The sequence below is a fragment of the Tiliqua scincoides genome, chromosome 4, assembly GCF_035046505.1.
Source record: "Tiliqua scincoides isolate rTilSci1 chromosome 4, rTilSci1.hap2, whole genome shotgun sequence".
NCBI classification, from domain to species: Eukaryota; Metazoa; Chordata; class Lepidosauria; order Squamata; family Scincidae; genus Tiliqua; species Tiliqua scincoides.
The window spans coordinates 76,965,749-76,987,877 of record NC_089824.1 but is presented as its reverse complement, the minus strand read 5'-3'; the positions used below and the strand labels follow the sequence as shown (position 1 = coordinate 76,987,877).

General features: G+C 42.4%; 1 protein-coding gene across 4 annotated transcripts in view; it reads left to right on the top strand.

Moving 5' to 3' along the window:
- Positions 1-2,112: 2,112 nt before the first annotated feature.
- The window catches only part of NUP153 (nucleoporin 153), a 52,378-nt gene continuing 32,361 nt past the window's right edge, over positions 2,113-22,129 (top strand). For 3 of the 4 annotated variants that reach the window (XM_066625218.1, XM_066625217.1, XM_066625220.1), the window contains exons 1-6: positions 2,113-2,207; positions 17,482-17,695; positions 19,456-19,704; positions 20,122-20,208; positions 21,666-21,805; positions 21,885-22,013. In XM_066625218.1, the coding sequence (XP_066481315.1) occupies positions 2,118-2,207; positions 17,482-17,695; positions 19,456-19,704; positions 20,122-20,208; positions 21,666-21,805; positions 21,885-22,013 (909 nt within the window). In that variant the 5' untranslated portion in view covers positions 2,113-2,117. The remainder of the gene's footprint in view (positions 2,208-17,481; positions 17,696-19,455; positions 19,705-20,121; positions 20,209-21,665; positions 21,806-21,884; positions 22,014-22,129) is intronic. The other variant, XM_066625219.1, reaches the window with a different exon arrangement.

Below are 22,129 nucleotides of genomic sequence, written 5' to 3'. Positions count from 1 at the left end.
TGTCTTGTGTGCTCCCTGGGGCATTTGGTGGGCCACTGTGAGATACAGGAAGCTGGACTAGATGGGCCTATGGTCTGATTTAGTGGGGCTGTTCTTATGTACTAAATATATAAATTGTTTTCTTTAAATTTTTCATGAAGCAGTGAACATACCTAACAAAACAAGAACTGAAATTTAAGAAACAAAGGTCAAGATACTAAAGCTTCACCAGAAACCAAAACTAACACCCTTAAACAGCAGGGGAACAAAGAAATCTAAACCAATCAAAAGCAGAACATAAAAGATTTCCAGCACTTTAAGGTGACTAGTGTTTTTTAATGGTGGTTGTTCTGCAAGATTCAGGGCCCAATCCTATCCAACTTTCCACCACCACTGCAGCCGCAATGTAGCCCCAAGGTAAGGAAATGAACATTCCTTTATCTTGAGGCCTCTGACTACCTCCCCACCACAGAATGCAGCACATGCCCCATTGATACGGCTGCACTAGAAAATTGGATTGGATTGGATTGGGCCCTCACATGTTTAACTAGAGCAGTGGTCTTCAACCTTTTTTCATGACCCCAAGGAAAATTGAAGGAGACTGGGGATCCACCACTGAACCTGGGACCCAATCTGCCTCATTTCTGTCTAACTCATGTCCTCACAACAACCCACAGGTTGTACTCACAACAACCCACAGGTTGAAGAACACTGAACTAGAGCATAATTTAAAATATGCCTGTTTTCAGCAGTATAACTCATTTGCTTTGGTGTGGGTTCTAACAAGTTTACTATTATGTATGCCAAATGTTTAAATATAAGCAGAGTACCAGACAAGCAAAGACAGAATTCACAGTAAAGTACTGTTCATCAGTTAAACATAATTCTTGTGAAAATCAATGGGGCTTTAGAGCCCAATCCTTAGAGCAGGCCTACTCAGAAGTAAGTCCCATTATAGTCAATGGGACTTACTCTCATGAAAGTGTGGATAGAATTGCTACCTAAGTTCCTGTAAGTTTGCTCCACAGCAGTGTTTCTCAAACTGTGGGTCGTGAGCCAATTTCAGGTGCATCCCATTCATTTCAATATGTATTTTATGTATTCATTAGACTTGATGCTACCATGGTATGTGACTGCATTTGGGAAGTGAACAGGTTACTATGTATCTCAATGATAGTCAGGGCTTACTCCCTGGTAAGTGTGGATAGAATTGCAGCCTTTGGGGAATTTTTTAAAAAAACAGATCAGCTGCTGCTTAGGGTTAGGAAGGTTCTTTTTATTTTAAATAATTTTTTTAACTTATTGTAAACTTCTAATGTGCTTAATTAATGTGATTTTGTCATATGGGGGTGTAAAAATTTTCCTACTAGATGATGTCACACCTGGTCATGACGTCATTTCCAGGTAAATGACATCACTTCCGGTGGGTCCCCATTCCAGAAGTGGGTCCCAGTGCTAAAGGGTCTGAGCAGCTCTGCTCCAGGGGAGCAAAACATCTGCTGCTTCGTCTTGCGCCCAGCAACAGCAGAGCTCCCTCCAGTGCCGCCCCAGATTGCAGCAGCAGCAGCTGCTGGGCGGGGGGGGGGAGGAGAGAAGCACAGCACCTGACTTTCAGAACGTCACTGCGAACGCCCGTCATTCTCCGTGACGCACATCGCGAGACTCAGCGGCGCTCCTCGTGCTGCAGAACAGCAAGCGGAAGCTGCGACAGTTCCGCCTCGAAACTATATTTCCCGTGAGCCATCGCGGGCGCGCGGTGTTAGAACGCCACTGATGGCGGCCGGGGCGGTCGCGGCTTAGTGACGCGATGACGGGCGGGCGGGCGCGCTGTGGTTGGTCGGGGCTGAAGAAAGGAGGGAGGGGGAGCCTGAGGCGGGTTGGACGGTGACGGGGAAGGGAGGGAAGTGGAGCGGCGGGGACGGCCTCGGCCTCAGCCTCGGCGCGCGCCAGGGAGCGGAGGCGTTCTGTGAGGGCGCGAGGAGGCCGCGCGGCCGGGCATCGCCATAGAGACCGTGACAGCACAGAGCGGGATTGGGGCGGGGGGCGGCGCGAGGGGAGTGCGCGCCGGGGGGGCTGGGCCGGGCCTCTGTGTGAGCCGCGCGCCCGCGGGGTGGGAGGGAAGCGGACCAGGTCGCAAGATGGAATCGGGGGCAGGCGGCGGGAAGATCCGGACGCGGCGCCACCACCTGGCAGGGGCCGCCTCCAAGCCCTACCCGAAGAACAAGCAGGTGAGGGGCCGCCGCGGGAGCCCGAGAACCCCGGAACTGGCGGGAGGCGCCTGTCCCCCGCGGCCTCAGGAGCAGCCGGGCCACGCGGGCCTCCCTTCTCCGTGGGGCCGGAGTGGGGCTCGCTCCTGAGCAGCAGGCATCGGACCCGGGAGCGAGCTCCGCTGACTGCAGTGGGCCTTCCTTCTGAGTAGACAGCCGTAGGATCGGGCTGCGAGGCTGCGATCCTGGCCACACTTTCCTGGGAGTGAGCCCCGTTGGCTCTGTGGGTCTGAGGAGCCCCCTGGGGCTGCGGTATCCAGGGGGCGGGGAAGGTTACGGCAGTGGGATTCCCCTTTTCCTTCCCCCCCCCAAGTGCTGGCGTGCTTATGGGATCCCCCCCCCCCGATTTCTGTGGAGGAGGGAGGGAGGGAGAGAAGGCGCTTTGATTTCGTTCTCCTTCATAGTCGTTCTCATTGGGATCTTTTGCGAGGGTTTCCATTTGGGAGCGTGGTTGTCCTTCCTTCACACAAATCGTAGAGAGCTTAAGGTTGAAATCTGGATGTGTGCCCAGTGTCCTCGAAGGCTGCAATCTTATATACTTGCACACGGGAGTAAGTCCCATTGGACACAGTAGGGCTTACTTCTGGGTAGACATACCTAGGCTTGTGCTCTTGGTCTTCAAGATTTCATGAGTAGTTTTGTTTTGCCTGCTTAAGTGAATGCTCCTTAAAAATGGGAGGCAAAATATGAATTGTAATCTGTAAACTAGACTTGCAGTCTGAATGTTGCACTTAGGGACCATGGTGATTTACTTTGACCTAAGTCGGTTTTAAAATTAGAAAGAACCCACATTTTAATCATTCTGGGATGATCCGTTGTATTATCTTAAGCACGTATGGGATGTTTGAAGCCTTTCAGTTTATAGCACATTTAAAGAACAGTTAAATGAGCCTTTGTTATGTGGTCTTGGAAGAATGCTCAAATGGAGTTGTATTATATAATTGACTTGGAAGTTATAGTTGTATTAAGCAGCTGAAAAACAGTCATCTTATTTATTGTAATTTTCCCAAAAGCTAATACAGTACTGTATTACTTCCTCAAGTATACATTGTATACTTTCCCAAAAGTAACACAGTACAGACGTGTTGATAGGAGCTGCTCTCAAGTTGTACAACAGTAATAGTAGTTCTGTAGTTCTGAAATCTGAAAATTGGGAGCTTAAAATTTTTTTTAGTGGGGATTAAAAGTATGCTGCATGTAGTGTACACCAGTGGTTCTCAAACGTTTTAGCCCAGGACCCACTTTTTAGAATGAGAATCTGTCAGGACCCACTGGAAGTGATGTTATGGCCAGAAGTTTCATCATCAAGCAGGAAAAATAGTTAACAATCCTAGGCTGCAATCCTATCCACACTTACCCAGAAGTAAGCCCCATTGACTATCATTGTTAAAAGCATGTACATTGTAGCCTGTTAAAAGTACAGATCTCCCCAAATGCAGTCTCATACTATGTTGGCATCAAGTCTAATATACTCAAAAGAAATACTGAAATGAATTGGGGAGCCATCTGAAATTATCTTGCGATCCACCTAGTGGGTCCCAACCTACAGTTTGATAAACAGAGCTGTACACATTTTGGCCAGTTACTCTTTCTCAGCCTAACGTATCTCAGAGTTTTTGTGCGGGATGGGAAGAATGTATATGCTTCCTGTGTTCCTTGTAAGAAGGGCATAATATAAAATATAGTAAATAAACCAATAAAATTATGGACTTTTTAAGGGTCTCATTAAACCTTAGGGCTGTAAGATCTTCTGCTTTAGGTTAATTAAAAATGTATTGGAATATCTGTAGGCTGCAACCAAAAGACAGTTGATATGTGAAAGCAGTTGTCCAAGTTGTAGGTTAAACTTTAAAGAGTGGAAAATGAAATTGCTTGATTTAAAGTGGTTTTGTTCAAAAAAGCTCTATGCGTTTTCTTTTGAAAATCCCTAAAAGTATAAATAGGAGGTTGAGAGCATTGTTCTTTAAAGTCTTTTTAAAGCACCATGCATTGTAATGAAAGTTTATTGATCAATTTAATACACTGGAGTAGGTGCAAGTTTACAGCCATAATCATGACCCCAGTACAAAGGGGAGTTGTGTGGAATAGGGGTTTCTGGTAGGTGCATGTTATGCAGGGGTGAGAAAAAATGTAACTGCCAAAACTCTCTCATCATATGTATCACTGCGGTAGAGTTCTTTCCATCCTCTTAGCTGGGCATTCCCATTTTGTTATATTTAATAGTTACAATCTAATTCTGTACATATTTAAAGTTGGGGATGCATGCGGTTTACTGTAATTACGCTACTTGGATTTACATGGGTGAGCAGTTTATAGGTATGGTTGTGTCATCAACCTCCCCCCTCCCCCCACTTTGTTCTGTTTGTATAGCATGGCAGTGTTATTGTTTCACTATAAACCTCATGTAATTGTTTTAGTTATGGGTTTATTTGAAAAACTAGTTTAGGAGGTATAGCTTAATTTCTTGGAACTAGTTTTACAGTGGAGAAGGCAGATAGAGCAATTTATGCAATTATTTTCTAAACCCAGTTAGACTTTGTCTTTGTTAGAGGAATGCGTAAATCTTGAAAATCGAAATCCCTGTAAACTTTGTTTAAAGATTTGATTTAGTGTCTTTAATCGTATTGGGAATTATTTTGTATTGTCAACCTTCAGTCTCGAAAGACTATGGTATCGTGCTCTGAAAGGTGGTTCTGGAACAGCGTCTAGTGTGGCTGAAAAGGCCAATCCGGGAGTGACAATCCCTTCCACACAGGGAGCAAGTGCAGTCTGTCCCTGGTCTGTCTCCCTGGCTATGAGCCTTCCTTCTTTGCCTCTTTGCCTCAGACTGTTGGCAAAGTGTCTCTTCAAACTGGGAAAGGCCATGCTGCACGGCCTGCCTCCAAGCGGGCCGCTTAGAGGCCAGGGTTTCCCACTTGTTGAGGTCCATCCCTAAGGCCTTCAGATCCCTCTTGCAGATGTCCTTGTATCGCAGCTGTGGTCTCCCTGTAGGGCGCTTTCCTTGCACAAGTTCTCCATAGAGGAGATCCTTTGGGATCCGGCCATCATCCATTCTCACGACATGACCGAGCCAACGCAGGCGTCTCTGTTTCAGAAGTGCATAAATGCTAGGGATTCCAGCACGTTCCAGGACTGTGTTGTTAGGAACTTTGTCCTGCCAGGTTATGTATATAAGAAGAATTTAACAGTGTATGGCATTTCTGAGCAAATAAAATATACTGTTCCAAAATGACACTAATTTTCCTGTATTATGGCTAGCTAAACCCTATTAAATGTAAGTGAATTGAGAACTACCGGCAGTTTCCTAGTTTGCTTGTTTTTTTCCACAAAAAATCATTTCTACTTATAAGCAGATTCCATCCTTATTTTTGTTTGTTTTTAGCGGTTTTGACTTGTAAAGCTTGAAACCGCATCTCTGTGAACAAAAAAGTTTTTCAGTAAAAATAATTGCCCTAATCTCAACAGCAGTTTCTCATAGAAGCATCTCTCCAAACTACTTTTTAGTGGTCATATATTATCCAAGGGATAGTAACTATTTGGTTTAAATAAATAAATCCCAGTGAATAGTAGATAAGGGTCTCTTTGCATTTTGAATATGGCTTATTTGTTTTCTTTGTGAGTGTAAACACTCTGAAGCAGTTTGAACATGCTTATCATTTTTGCATGGTGCTTTCTGAGTGTTCAGGGCGCCTTCTGTATATCATTCTTGATGCAGGGAAGTATAATTCCTATATTGTGACTGAGAAGTGGGAGGAGATCTGATGGCCATGCTTCACAGTGTTGCATAACTGCTACCAAAGAGAAACTTTTCAAGTTATGCATGAGGTAGTACAGTGTATGTTATTAGAACAAGCACTACTCTAGAACAGAGGTATCTGACTCTGTGTAACAACTTTGGTCAACGTCTTTCCGTGAACACAAGAGCATTTCCATGAATTGAAGACACTTCTGAGTGCCATCCATTATTTGTTTCATTTTTGACTTGTTCCTCCTCCCAGGAAGTCAAGGTAGTGTGCATTGTTTACTTCACCTCTTTCATCATCACGCTGTACCTGTGAGGTTGGTTAGGTTGGATGTGACTGACTCATCCACATTCAACCAGTGAGCTTTATTACTGAGCAGGAATTGAATTTGGGTCTCCTCCGTCCTAGTTCTGTGCAACTGCTACACCACACTGACTACAGTTTATGTTCTTAATAGATTATATCCAAGAAATTCGTGGTTTCTACTATATTTTATTTTAATATATACACATATGTGATGCTGGAGCTGTACGAGTGAAGAATTCTATATTTCTCCCTTTGACTTCTCAAAAATGTTCTCTCATTAAGAGAGATGGTCTTTTTCAACTGTGTCTTTGGAATTTTTATAGACTTTTATAAAAATTTGCAATTAGAAAAACCTTTAGGGTTCCTCTTAGTGGAACAATGAATCCACTTTAATCCATCCAAATCCCAAGTCTGTAAACAATATTGTAACTACTTAATGTTAGAAGAAGTTACTCCTAATATATATATATTACAATCAGTTTTACAAATGAAATTTGTATATAATGCATGGGCGGATTCCACGTATTAAATCAGTAGTCATCATTCCTTCATAAAAGTTAACCTTTAGGTTCCTTTTGTAACTCAACTGTTGTCACACTTTGTTGCTTTACTTTTTATAGCTTTAAAATAAAGTTTCTTTCAAAATTAAACTTATCAATTTTATTAACACTTGATCAGTGCCTACTTCACCTTCTACCACTTTCTCAGTTCCATATCATGCAGAGTGAGGAAAGGTAGGAAGAAAATATTTTTTAAAATCAAGTATTTTCTGACATCCCTCCTCAAAAAATGAATTTAGAATATTGCTGTATAGTATGGTAGCATTGTTGTCTGCCTAGTTGATCTAAGAATAATTCAAATAAATCATAATTAGGTCATCCTCTTCAAAAGTTCAGGATGCTTAATAATAAAAAGATTACAGCCACCATAAGAACCTCATGCTTATCCCAGTCACAAGTTGCTTGCCCAAATATAAAGGTCTTGCATTGCTTCTAGAGAAGAGGCTCAAGTCTTGTCAAATCACTGGAGAATGGGAATTCCAAAGTTGAACAGTGGCCATTGACAGTGAATTTCTGTGTACCATCACCATTTGGTTTCATATTGAGAAGGTACCATTGGTAGGTTGTTTCTCATATGTCCATAGAGGCCGCAATGAGACATGGTAAAGTATGATTCCAAGTTCCATGAAGGCTTTGTGAGCTTCTTGGAGTCCTATAGTGATGATTTGGAAGGGGTGTGATATTATCTTTTTGTTATGAACAGATCACTCAGGTGGGGCTTACTCTAGTTTCTGACTTCTTCAGGATTGGGGGATCTAGGATGATCTGATCCCAGAGACTTATGAATCCTGATGTCACTCTGAGACTGGTAACTTTGAGTACCTGCTGAATTTCTGGAATAGAGAAATGACCTGGCCCATCACTGTGATCACTCTTATGTGTCCTTGTGCATGTCACAACCAAGATGACTTGTTGGTTTGGGGCGGGAGGAGCTATTGGCAATGAAGGTTTTAGGGAGACTGCTAGAGTTGTGGAGAAAGATTTGTGATAAGTCTAAACCTATTTGAAGAACTAGTTCATGTGGCAGTGATGGTAGCACAGAGTGCTTTTCGTCAACCATCTGGTACATGCAGAGTTAGCCAGCAAAGTCATACCAGTTAGTAAAGTGCCCAGAACAGAGGGAACTGAAGACAATATGGTGGCCCATTGTGACCAGTTTGCAAGATACTTGTAGATAAAGTCATGTATCCCTTCTGACTTGGATGTCACATTGAACACACACCCTATTGTTGTGTTATTGCTCTCTGTTTGTCCAGTTGATATGGTTTCTTTCCAACTTGTGCAGCCTCTGTATGTGAGTACTCTCCTTGGTAGTATGAGAATCTGTGCTTGACTCTTGCCCAGTGTATATGGCTTAAATTGGATGGAAGAGGCCTGTGTGTGTGGGAGGATGCTGCTTTCTTGTGTCAAGGGATCTATTCCCTTTTGTTTGAGAGCATTAATGATTAGATCACTGGTTAGATTCTCCCTTGATCCCATCATATTGAAGAATATTGGTCAGTCTCCGGACTTGCATTTTTGGATAAAGTGCTCAAATGATTGATGGTGACTTGGCCACAGGTTGGAAATGGTTTCATCCAGAGTTTAAGGCAGTTTGGACCACGCAGCCTATTGCTGTTGCTTTTTGTTTGTATTAAAATTGTTTCAAGAAAGGTAACTTTCTATCATTTGAGGTTTATCTTGTTAAAATTGTACTAGATTTTAATCATTACATATGCACATAATTTTTTTCCAGTATTACAGTATTAGGAAGCAAATCATAGTACAAAACTTGTTGTGGTCGTCTAGATTTAAAACTTGACAGGCTTCTTAATTATGTTTCAGTCATAGGGGGAAGGTTGTTTTGGAAAACATATCTAAATGAACTTAAGCTTATGACTTGGAAACTCCTGGTTTCATTAGATCTAACCAGTTTACTGTGGTCCACATTGGAAATTTGTGCTATCATATATTCAGATTTCTTTATGACTGTGCAGGCTAGTGGAATTGTTAGGTTTAAGTGAACATATGAATCTGCCTTTTTATAGACCTTTGGCTTGTCAAGACTAGGCATTTGGCAACAGTTCTAAAAGGCCTTAGTCAAAGATCTTTTTGAATCCTAACTACCTGAATCTCTGACAATGGTATATTGGGTCTTTTAACTGTAAAAGTGTGTTCTCTAAAACTGTGTGTGCACATGTAGTTGAGGTGTGCACTTGCTGAAACTCTGAATTTGGGATTTTGCGTGTGTTTGTGTGTGATGCTTGATATACATATAAATGCCTTCTCTTAGTATGTTTGTTTGCATCGTCCAAGAGGACCATATGACTCACATGGGAAGGGGGTCATAGGAAGAGATCTGCACCTATCGTCCTGGCTCCCCCCCCCCCCGGATTACACCTGCCTTGCGTCATCTGGGTTGGTCCTGTTTCACCTGCAGTTCCCACTAGGCCTCAGTTAGCTGCAGGAAGGGGTTTAGTCATCACACTTGGTCTTTCTCTAATGTCTTGGGATTGTCTTGCCTCCTTGGGAGCAGCTGGATCAACTTTCTGGGTTTTTTCTAGCCAGTTACTTCCTCAGACTCAACCTAGCCAATCCAGTTCCTGGCCTGTAGAAGTCTTTTTGAACTGAGCAAGGGGCCTATTGTCCCTGCCCCTTCCTGCTCTACCCCCAGGTCAGGTCCTCCCATTGGGAGCATTTCGCCTTCCCCTATGTATACAAAAATGCAATTTATGTTAATAGTAAAGAAGTACCCAAAGCAGCTGTAAAAAGGCTGCAAACAATATACAGTATTTGGCTGTGTATTCCTCATCCTTGGTATGAGGCTGTAGTAATGAATTCATTGTCTTTGTTCATTTATTTTTCTTACAACACTTTAATGTAAAGTGTCTTATTGAGTAAATCCCTTTGAATTATTAGAATTTGCATTAGACTGTTTAGGATCACATTATAAGTGTAGCATCCTTTTGGTAGCCTTGCTTTGGCCTATATCAGGGCTGCCCAAACCCCAGCCCCTGGGCCACTTGCGGCCCGCAGAGGGCCCCAATCCGGCCCCCCAGGGAGCCCCCATCTCCAATGGGCATTCGGCCCGCTGGAAACCCGCCGGAGCCCTCGCTGCCCCCGATGCGACTGCTCTTCCCCAATGTGACTGCTCTTTGCAGTGACAGCAAGGAAAAGGCTAAGAGCAGGAGCCCCGCCCATCCACAACCCTCCCATTAGGTTGGGGAGGCTGCAGCTGAGTGCAGGCTTCTGATGGGGGTGAGAAGTCTTGGGTCTGTTTGAGCTGCTTGAGTTTGGCTTGGGGGGGCAGGCACTGAGGAGGGAGAGGAAACTGTGAGTCTATTTGTGCTGCTTGCAAGGGAGAAATCGAGGGATGTTTGAATGCTGCTGGAGAGCATGTCTACTCAGCAGTAAATCCCATCAGACTCAGTGGGGTTTACTCCCAGGAAAGTGTGGATCCGATTGGACTGTGAGTGTGCTTGGGGTCGGGGGCTGGCACTTTTGGGGAGAAGTCCCAGGGATGTTTGAATGCAACTGGAGAGCATGTCTACTCGGAAGTGGGGCTTACTCCCAGGAAAGTGTGTGCTTGGTGTTGGAGGCTGGCGCTGCAGGGAAGAACTCATGGGATGTTTGAATGGGGAGGAAACCTACTGCTTTTGCTTGTTGGGGTTGCTGGCAGAGAGGGAGGAAGGTAGAGGTCCATTTGTGAATGGGGAAATGCACACAGCTCTGTGTCTGCTTCTAAGTTTGTTTGGTGCTGGGTACAGGCTGGGGGAGGGACTGGGAGAGGGAGGCAGGCAGCTCCCTTCTCTGTGTGAATGAGGAGAAACAAACACCTGTCCTGAGGGGGCAGGTGCCCACCAGCTCCCTGACTGATTGTGTTCTTTTGCTGCTGCTTGTTGCCAGGATTGGGGGGGGGGGGGAGTGAGAGTAAAAACATGCTCCTGCATGGGGGGGGAGAAGCCCACTCTGACTCCTCTTAAGTTTGTTCTGTACTTTTCCCAGAGAAGAGGTGTGTTATATGTGTCAGGAATTATTTTAACAACCCCCCTTTTCTGAATCTCATGTGTATTACAAAAAAGCTCAGTAAAATTCATTCATTCATATAAGTGCCGTCTCTAATATATTCATTTGTGTTAATTTATTCAAATTTGAAATGTAAATTTCCCCTAGCCCCTGACACAGTGAGATGATGTGGCCCTCCTGCCAAAAAGTTTGGACACCCCTGACCAATATTCTTACACTGATTTCATAAATTTATGGTATGCTTAATCTTAAACACTACTCTTCTTAAGATACTGATTTGATTGGTAGAAATTCATAATGGTCTGGCTATAGTGAACACACATTTATGGGTTACATGTAGTGAGTACAGCATCACAGTTGCTTAGACTTCTTGAAAATTCTGCTTCATTTGAGGTTTACAGATGTAAATTACTGTTGATACTTGATTGGTGGTTTGTCTTGGGTTGGGTAACCCGAAGAAGATAGCTTGTGCCACTTGTTTTCCACCAATAACCAGAGATACTTGTCCTGAATTTTCTTAAACAATGAATGGTAGCCATGAAAATCTCAAGTTCTTAAATGTAATCATCTGTGCTGTGCAACTATTTATCTGAGGGTTTGAAAATTTTAGTTTTAGTCCACTGAAGTATTTTGTCATGAAAAGAATGCTCCTCGTGCCACATTTTTTTTCATGTTAAAATACTATGTGCTGATTAAATATTGATAAATATTAAACCTGTCAAGAGAGATATAGACACCATCAAGGATCAGAGTTTCCTAGAAAAAAGGAATTTTTAAGCTTTTTAAGAAGCTTAAAAAGTTATTGTGAAAATAACTGGAAAATACTGTGTAAATGAACTGGATCTGGTAAACTTTCTGCAGCAAAATAGCATGCTGGTCATCACAACTCCAAATGATGTTTCTAAAGTGGTAAATGACTTTTGTTTTCTTAGAATGCATTTGCCATAAAAGTTACATACTTGTGTGTCAGTCTTAATCAGTTTTTACTGACTAAGTTACTGAATTATTGTAAAATAGAAGTTATAATGCATGACCAACTTAGAAAGGTCAGAAGAGCTTCCTTACATTTGAAGAAAAAGCTGCAGTGGCATGCTAATTTTTTATTAGTCTTTATTAGGATAGTCCCGGTAAGAATGGCTGTATATGCATTATGTTTTTCTCCACTTGGTATATAAATTCATAATTTTATGACTGGAGGTTTAGGGCGCATTCCTAAGGAGTGTATGCCTGCTTACTGCTGGCTTGCAGTGTCCCAAATGTGCCATTAGGCACATTTGTGGACCTGATTGCTGGTGTTATCCCAGTGCTGGGCTAGTGTCAGCGCTCTGGTGGTCACGTGGACCATTGAACAGTGGAGAGGTAGGTGGGGGGAGGTGTTCCGGGTTGGGGAGAGGATGGGGAAGAGATGCGCTGGGGGAGGGAGCGGGGTGGGAGGGAGATGGGGACCAATTGAGCTTCACTTCACTGGATCCGTAGCCTGTGTTGGGCTGGCTGCCCGTCACAAAGCCTCTTGATTCTACGCCGACCTTTGGGTCGTTGTAGAATTAGGTAGCCCCATTGTGGGGTTACTTGGTTTAGCTGGGGGAAGGGGATGAAAGCCCCTTCTTCTGAGGAAGCAGCAGTGGCTGCTTGGAGCATGCACGATGTGGCGGCAGCCATTTTCGTTGTCGCTGCTGCTCCATGCACCGGGCATTTCAGGATTAGGCTGCCTGTCAAAAGCAGTTTATAAAACTTTTAGCTATACATTTTTCATGATTTGCTTTGTAATTTTGTTTTAGCTAGTGTCTTATAAAAAGGATTGAGTAATGGAAGAGAATGAACCTCTGACACTGCTTCTCAAATGTCACTGCAAACTTCCAAAAATCAAAACAGAGATTACTTAGTTCTTCTCATTACTTAGAGATTACTTAGTTCTTCTCATGCCAACTGTCAGCCTTGCTGGTGAATTAGTTGTTTTCCAAGTGGAAGCCATACACATCCTGGCAGTGGCCAATAAGTAATTAGTTCCAAATCATTCTTCAGCACATCATCTTTTATGTAACTCAAGAGAACAGTTCTTTATCAAATCTAAGAACAGAAGAGGAGCCCTGCTGGATTAGGCCAAGAGCCAGTTTAGCTTCCTGTTTCTCACAGTGGCCCACCAGGTACCTCTGAAAGCATTCCGTCAAGATATCTGTATCCTGTTGCTACCTCTAAAACAAATTGCATGCAATCATCATGACTTGCATGGAGAAAAGGTCCATCACAGGTTACATCTGTCCAATCTTTTTTTAAAGGCACAGGCCAGGTGCGATCACATCATCCTGTGGCAATGAGTTCACAAGAGCAAAGCCTGTAATTTTTACTAATAAAACATAATTTTAAAAACCAATGGTTTTTCAATGGAAATGACAAAAAAGATGCAATAAATCATATACTTTAGTTTTTGTTCTTCAAAAACAACTCCCCTTAATACAAAGCCCCAAGGGGATGCCCCTTAAACATCCCCTTTACAAATACTGCTGTTTTTGGTTTGCTGAACCACCACACATTTTAAATGCTTCACTTCTATTTCAGCTTTACCTTTCTGTTTGTCATAAAAGTTCTGACTATGATTAGTGTGCTGTTGCTTCTTGGTGAGTATGATGAGCCCCATCCTTCCTCCCACCTTTGGAGCAGCACAGCAGTACAGTTAATACCTGTGGTTCCCAAACTGTGAGCTGTGGTTCTCCAGGGAGCCATGGTTCTCCAGGGAGCCATGGAAACCAGCCAGGGGAGCCATGGAATCCTTGCAAAAAGACTGCTGTCCTTTAAAATGTATACAATTATAGCCATAATGGGGAACCATGACCAATGGCCAAAGTAGGTCAAGAGAGCCATCCAGTTGAAAAAGTTTGGGAACGTCTGAGTTATTCTGTAGTTGTGTCATCCCCATCTCTTCCCCAGCTCCAAGACTATGTGGAAGCCTGGGATAAATTGTTTGTATCTGTAATGCTCTTTTTGCAAATACAGTGACCAAAGCAGGCTCTTTCCTGTTTCCCCCCCCCCACCTTAGAGCAAGAGGGGAAAGATGACTGGTTTGTCTTTGTGATTTCTGAGAACTCTGAGCTAGAGGTAGGAAGGAGAGGACTTGCAAAAAGAGCTGTCAAATGAACAGCTCTCACCCCCTGTTTCTAGCTCCAACCTGGAATGGAGAGCAGAGCTAGAAATGATCCTCTTCCCCAATTTGGAGCTGGGAAAGGGAGCAAGGGATATTTCCTGTCCTTGCACTTTATTTGGAACTCAAGAGCAAGACTCTGCTTCTTTGGGGGGCGGGGCGAAGGAAGAACCTGGTGACCATAAACCTTTGATAGGCTATGCAGTACGTAACATAAGAGCACAACATAATCTTTGTTAGTGGACCACTGTGTAAGGTAGGATAATTTAATGCAGAGATGGCCAGTTTGTGCCCTGGGGGCAAGATCTCTCTCAAAGCTGCTATACTGGATTTGCGCAGATCCCATATATTTTATTTATTCAGGGTTTCTTACTCCACTTTTCTGCCCTTGATGGATCCCTCAAGGCAGCTTACAGAATATGAAGAAATACAACTATCAATAATAATTTTTTAAAAGTAATAAATCATTAAATAATAAAATGAGAGCAATGCAGAGTACTTTTAAAACCAACTTCAACTGAGGTTAAAAGCCTAATTAAAAATTAATTACAAATCTAAACAAATTACAAGCGTGCCCCCTTATCCATGGGGGATCTATTCCATGCATCCCCCTCGGATACGGAAACTGTGGATTCAGAGAATCCTCTCTGCACGCTGCCATTAATGTGTTTTAAAACCCTACTAGTGCAAAAATGTGTTTGTTTATCAGATCGCTATAAGCTTACAGGCTTATAGCACCTTGCAGGCTGCCTCCCTGTAGCCAGAACACTTGAAAAAACTCCAGGGCCAACAGGAAGCAAAGTTACTGCCTCCTGTTGACTCACTGGAGTTTTTTTCAAGCATTCTGGCTCGGGGAGGCAGACTGCAAGGTGCTATAAGCCTGTAGGCTTATAGCGATCTTTATAAGTAAACAGATTTTTGCCCCAGTAAGGTTTTAAAACATGCTAATGGGGGGCACGGGGGTTCCCTCAATCTGCAGATAATTGAAACTGCGGATATGGGGCCTCACTTGTATAATCAAGGTAAAGTATAATGCCTGCACGTATTTGGAGAAGAAAAATATTTTGACATTGTAAGGGGCAGAGTTCATATCTGAATATTGCACCTCTTTGGGACTGAAGCATTTAATGCTTTAGTTATGTCACAGCCCAATTCTTCATTATTATCAGGGTCCCACTGCTAGATGGTACCAGTGGAGCTTGACCTATTAATTGGCTTGTGTGACAAAATGTATTTCTGGCCTTCAGATCTCTGTCTGGTGAATAGAGGAATATAGAAATTGGACATCACTGGGTTAGCTATTATACAATTAAGCCTTCCTTGCAGTACAACAAAAATAATTTGAAATTATTTTGTACTCTCACTCAGTGGTCTGAATCCTTGGAATGTTGCTAAGCCTTGAGTGTTACTTTTAATCCTCTGATTTAATTATTGAATTACTTAGTTGTCAGGTGTATGCTTAGAGAAGGTAAATGGGAAGGAAGGATTAGAAAAATGAGCATAACTATTTTGGATGTTTAGAAATTTTAAGCTATTGGAAAAGTAATTAAGTAGGTGGTTTGGCTAATGAATATTAATCTGTCTGATTAACTGATCTAATTTCAAAGTGCTAAACTTTGAAAAGGAAAGCATGGCCTACATTTGACTTAAATAAGTGGTCAGATTGAATGGACAAGAGAAAGTTTCAAAAAACTTAAATTTTGGTGTTCCTAAGAACATGCTGAAGACAATAGAGCTTAGTGCAAGAAGTAAACCTTTTGGCTTCAACCTTTTGAAAAATCCAAATAGGCATTCAGTTTCTTAAAGCTGAAAAGGATGGTATTGATACCATATGTTTAACAATCTTGCAGGTGAAATATGTTTGAATAGGTGTTCAGAATGTAATCTTACTCTTAACATAAGAAGATCCTTGCTGGATCAGACCAAGGGCCCATTTAGACCAGCTTCCTGTATTCCATAGTGGCCAACCAGATACCTAAGGGAGCACACAGACAATGCTATTTCCTTGTATCTAGAATTCAGAGGTAGGCTACCTATATAACCTGGAAATGGCATATAGTGCTCATGGCTTGTAACCTGGATGGAGTTCTCTTTTCCCAGTATTCCCTGGTATTATTTAGGAGTAGTAACCACTAACACTCTTCTTTCTAAAAGTATGATTGATCCTGTGCTAGTGAGAAATCATTATGGGGTTATATGCTAATTTTGGATGCTAATAACCATTGGAAATGTTATGTTTAGAATAAAAAGTTACTTTAACACAGTGCGTCCCAAATGTTTTAGCACCAGGACCCATTTTTTAAACTGATTATCTATCGCAGTTTTCTCTAAGCCCTGGCCCATGGGCCAGATCCGGCTCTCCAGAGGATTTTATCTGGCCTGTGCAGTTTCCCTGCCTCTCTGGGCCAAAATATCTGAAAAAACGCACTTCTAGGTCTCCTAGCATGGGTATAGGCCACATTCACCCTTTAATGGAATGGAATGGAATGGAATGGAATAATTCCATTCAGTACCTCTAGTGTCTGAATGTGGTATACACTCATGCTTTTTCAAAATCCATTTTCCTTCTTCCTGTACAAGTCAATTTTACCCTCTGATCCCCTCCTCCTTCCACCCCCACCAGCGTACTGTATTCACTCAAATTCTTAGCACATCATTTCTCCACGTATTTGTTGTTTTCCAGCCCTTTACACTGTGTCAGATATACAGTGTGACTCTCATGCTGAAAAGTCTGGAGACCCTGATCTATTCTGACCCACTATACCGAAAAAAAGTTCTAGAAAGAAATATTTTAGTAACATTTAATAAATTATTAATTAATAATCAGGGTCCTGTGCTCCCAAGGCTGCTGGAGACCTTACACATAGTACTGTATTTGTGCGTAGGCATTTGCTAGACTCTCCCTAGAAATGGAGTTCGAGGACTATTCCCCCAAACCTTTACAGTCATTCCAGGGTACTCAAAAAACCAAACTGGAGAGCCAGACATGCAGTTAGAAACTTTCAGGCCATACAAAAGGTTGAAACTGGGATCACATGTAATCTATGGCATTCCGAATGCTAGAGAAAATCAGAAAATGTGACATTTCAGTTTGGCATTATGAAGAGAACCTCATTTTAATTTGGGGGTTTACCTCATACCACAGGTTAGCGTTGGAGATAATGATTTTCTTCTGCAAACCAGGCAAGTGTGTTTGCAAAGGTTTTTGTATGTTTCAAAAAAATTTTGCGACCCACCCAAGGTCAGCTTGCCACCCACTGGTGGATCCCAACCCACAGTTTGGAAAACACTGCTCAAACCAAATATTTTCACCCAAAAAAATCTTGATTTTCTATTTAAGGCTGCTTAATACCATTGAAAAAAGCAACTAACAGCCTTAAGGTTAAGTTCCAGTACACTGATGGCAGATTTATACCTTAATAAACTGGATTTTGTGATAGAGCTTTCAAATATAATCTAAAGTCATTCTTCCTTTTTTAAAATAGGGAATTATTAATATCGTGAAGGAGTCTGTGAAAAGTATTGTTCCAACTTGGCTTCAGAGATACTTCAGACAAAATGAAGAGGCATCCCCAAGTGAACAACGGAGCCAGCAGGAGAATGTAAACTACCATCCTGCCTTTGCAGATGACATTGCTGATGATAACCTGGAGATCGATGGACGAATCACTCCAGAGCCAACAACAACTATTTCAGAAGGTAGGCTGAAGATTCTCTTGAAGCTTAGAGCTATCTTATATAAATTGTTAAGATGTTTCTGCAGATCTCATATGTACTAATGGATTGATTAATAGGAAACTGAGAAATGCCCTTGCATATTTCAGAATGGTCTTTAAAAAAAAAAAACATTGTAGTTTCCTTGACCCATTGTTGTGTGTCCTTTGAGTTTTATTGTGGCACCTATCTTACACTAGTTTTTGAGGTGAACATTTTAAGCTTCCATTACAGATGAGTTAAGGCCTCTTTTTTTCAAACTGTGTAGCAATAGATAGTCCTCAGTCTCTTGTATAAAATAGTAACTAGCTTTTTTGGTATTATGATATATAGAGAAGCAGCATTGTCCCCACCCTGAATGACTTATACTTAAATTCAGTGCAATGTACAGAGGGTCCTCCATATTTGTGGGCTTGGCATCTACTGATGCTGAGATCTGCCTCAGAGGGCCCTCAGATGCAACTGGAAGTCACTTCGGGTTTGTGTCTGTGACTTCTGCTCGTATCCGGGAGATATTCTGAAGCTGGGGACGGCCTGCATTCCATGCCATAGGCCTTCCTCATCCTCTGAATGCTTTCTGGATGTGACCAGAAGTTGAAGAAATGAACTGAAAATGACCTCTGGTTGCGTTTGGGAGCTGTTCTGAGGCTGGGTAAGGCCCATGGTGTAGACTGCAGGTGCCATGACCTCTGAAGCGCCAGGCGTGACCACCAGGAAAATGGTTGTGCGCCAGGCTCCAATATCAGCAAAATTCAGTATTGGAGGGGAGGAGGCTGACACCAATCCCCTGCAGATATCACAAGATGGCTGTGTATGATTGTGGCCCTGAAAATCCATGAATAGCAGTCATTTCTGCTCATACAGAGCATCAGAATGAGGGGGACTGTCTCTATGAGAAGCCTCCTGCAATCACAAAAAGTTGCTCTTGAGGATTCCCTGCCCCATGAAGCTAGAAGAAAACTTGCGGGGGATTGTATCCCCACAGCTCTTGTTCAGTAGGCTTCAAGCTATAGTTTTTCATTGCTGGTTTTATATTGTCACCCATTCTCCCAGTCAGCAAAGTTATTGCAAATGTATCAGCAATAAAGTGACAAGTTGCCTTCTCCCAGCGTTTTGCTCCAAAACAGAAGACTCGGAACTGATGATTCCTTGCATTGTGTTGGTAACTTATTGTCTTTTCCTAACATTAATGTACTGTTGGGATTATTGGAAATTAAAGCATTAGTTATCCCTTGGTATAGAGGTACCAGAGGCAGGTGTTTGTGAGATGCAGTTACATTCTAGAGCAATATGGTATGGTTAGACTTTTAGCCAAAGTCAGCTTTTAGGTGCAGATGGGTAGGTAAACAATCAACTTGGCCTCTTATTATCAGTAACTTAGCTGAATTGATTACTTTGTGAGCATTTAGATTGTCTTTTATATTATGTGTTACCATTATGTGACTTTTTGAGCAGAGTATAGAATTAACATTGTAAAGTTTTTTTTTTTTTTAGGTTTCTGACTAATGTTCAGTTGACAATGCTATCCTTGGTTTGTAGTAATGTAGAACTTGGAGAATATGTAGTAGCTATTCTCAGATGGATAAATGAAACCTTACTTGTATGCTGTGCAAGTTAAATTTAGCTCATCTATTTTTTTTTTTACACTTAGAGTTGGCAATAGAACTGCTGTTGATAGGAAACAGCATACAGAAAAAGCTTGCTCCTTAAGAGAATTCTAACTGTGTTGCTTTGTTCCTCTTTAGAGCCGTCAACAAGTAGATCTGGTTTAAACTTCACAGACATTTTAACAAGGCCCTCTCTCCATCGGAGTCATCTTAATTGTAACATCTTGGATTCCCCACCACCACTCTGTCAACCTTCCACATCATCTGCATTTCCAATCAATAATTCTGGACTCTCTCTTGGAAAGGAAATGAAAGATTCTACCTCTCAGCATGATGATGACAACATCTCAACTACTAGTGGCTTCTCTTCAAGGGCATCCGATAAAGGTAACCAGTGTCAACACAAGTTTTAGAAGAGATTAATATACTGTTGTCAGTTACCAGCACTACATCCTGTGCTATTTTAGCATAGTAGTTTGTAATTGAAGCATTATTACCCTATCAGTTAGGATCCAAACTAGATAATGGAATGGGTTACCTTAGTTATTTTTTTAATTGACCATGTTCCAGTGAGAGACACGATATAACATTGCTGTGACCTTGATAACTGTGTGACAAGTGGATAGTGATTTTAAGGTGCAATGGTTTAGCTATGATGATTACCAAAAGCTTATACCTGGAGGTCATGGGTTTTAATCTCACATTGTCAATGCCAGTAGCCAGCAGGAACTTCAACAAAAATTTGGAGAACAGGCTTATCAATAGCAACTGACTATGATAGCTAAATGAATCTAATCTTTGTAGGAGAGGAGAAAAAGGTGGAATTGAAGTTTAGGATAATTGGAGAGAGAGAGAGAAGCAAGCAACAGAGAGGCAGCACGAGGGGAAAAGGTTTGTGTTGTATTTTGTAGTTGTGTCACCATGCCTTACTGATGGGGGGATGTGTCTGGTATTTATCAGCCAAAACATTATCTGCTGTTCTCTCATTGTGTGGTGGTTATAATTATGGGTAGCTTCTAGAGTGATGCTTTGAGTAAAAGTGCACTCCCTCTGGGAATGGCAGGAGCACTCTGCACATGCAAAGAGTTGCACAAAGGACTATTTGTGTGAGCAGATCAGTCTCTGTTCACTAAGAGGCCTTGCATTCACAGAAGTATTACACTGGATGCTACTTGTGGCTGTATAACAGCCTAGTTGTATCCACCCTGGCACCCAGAGGAACAGTGGCGCTGAAGTGGCTGCCACTTTATCCTGTAGGCATCGAGGCAGCCGCTGGAGTCTCCTCAAGGTAAGGGAGCATTTGCTCTCTTACCCTGAGTAGAACATAAGTGGAGGCAATGGCTCTACTTGGATCTGCACGCACTATTGAGCAGGCGCAGAATCGGGGAGGCCCCATGACGGGCTTTCTGGGCAGGGAGGGAGCACAGGATACAGCAGCAGAGGCTGCCACTGTCTTCACCCCCCTCCTTGGCGCAATCCTCCCTTTTGGACCACCCCCCCATCCTCCCCCTGCTTCAAAAAGCCTTGCCACCAAGTGGCGGCGATGCTCACTGCTGGCCGCTCCTCTGTGATATGTTGGCACTGTGGCCCAGTGTCATTGCTGCTTGCTCTCCGGGCACCATGCGTGTGCTTTACGCACATTCATGACACGAAGAACCAGCGGCATATGCATGTCGCTTGTGGTAAGGCCCGTAGGATTAGGGAGGTAATGCCCTAAATTTGTTTTTCATGAGTATAAAGTTTAAGAATTACCATTTGCATCATGATTATATTTTTAAAATCTTTTGTGTTTGAAAATGTAAGATTTTGAGTACAGCATGGGTCTATGCGTATAGCTTACGCTTTGGCAATGTGCAGCATATTTGGAAGGTGAAGGCAAGAGTATCTGTCTATATGCTGTTGTGTGATTATTCTATATCCATCACTACTGTGTGTTTTGGATCAAAGACCTGCTAGAGCCAAACTGTCTAGATCTACATATATGAGACTCTTAACAATATTTTATCCTAATTTCCTACATGTCAAACTGTAATACTTTTTCTCCTGTAAAAGGGAGAGAAAATAAATCTTATGCTTTACAGACTTCCTCCTTTCCCTTTCCCCAAAAGCTAGGTGTAGGGAAAAAAGCTCTGTCTATGTCTAGGAGGGTCTGGATTCATGAGTGGTGTTGGGAAATGACATTGCAACCAATAAAATCAGTCCAGTCAAAAAACTGACAAGTGAGAATAAATTGGAGAAAGCCATTACATTTGTGCTTAACTTCATAGTAATGTCACAGTTTCTTGGCCATTTTCATTTTAAAATGAATTTCTGTGATATAAGTTGTTGATACATAGTGTTCTTTTTAGACATAGCAGTTTCAAAAAGTGCTTCAGTACCACCTCTCTGGTCTATGGAGGCTGAAAGACCTGTTTCCCTTTCTCAACATACGGCCACCAGCTCTAAAAAACCTGGGTTCAATCTTTCTGCCTTCGGAGCACTGTCCCCTGTAAGTACTGCACAGTTATTGCTTTAGCCATGTTACTTCTGTGTCTACTTTACTAATTGCATTCAACGTGTGTCCTCAGTCACTGGGTAATGCATCTGTTCTTAAGACAAACCAACTTGGGAATTCTCCATTTTATCCTGGAAAAACCATGTATGGAGGTGCAGCTGCAGCAGCAAGGCAATCTAAAGCACGAATTACTCCTTACCAGGTAAGAGAAATGTGTATGATTGGGAGTATTGGGATGTGGGAGAGAAGGAAAGGTTGTGCATACTGATTGTAGTTCTATAACTTTCCTGTTTGTACTTTCCATAGTATGCCATTGGC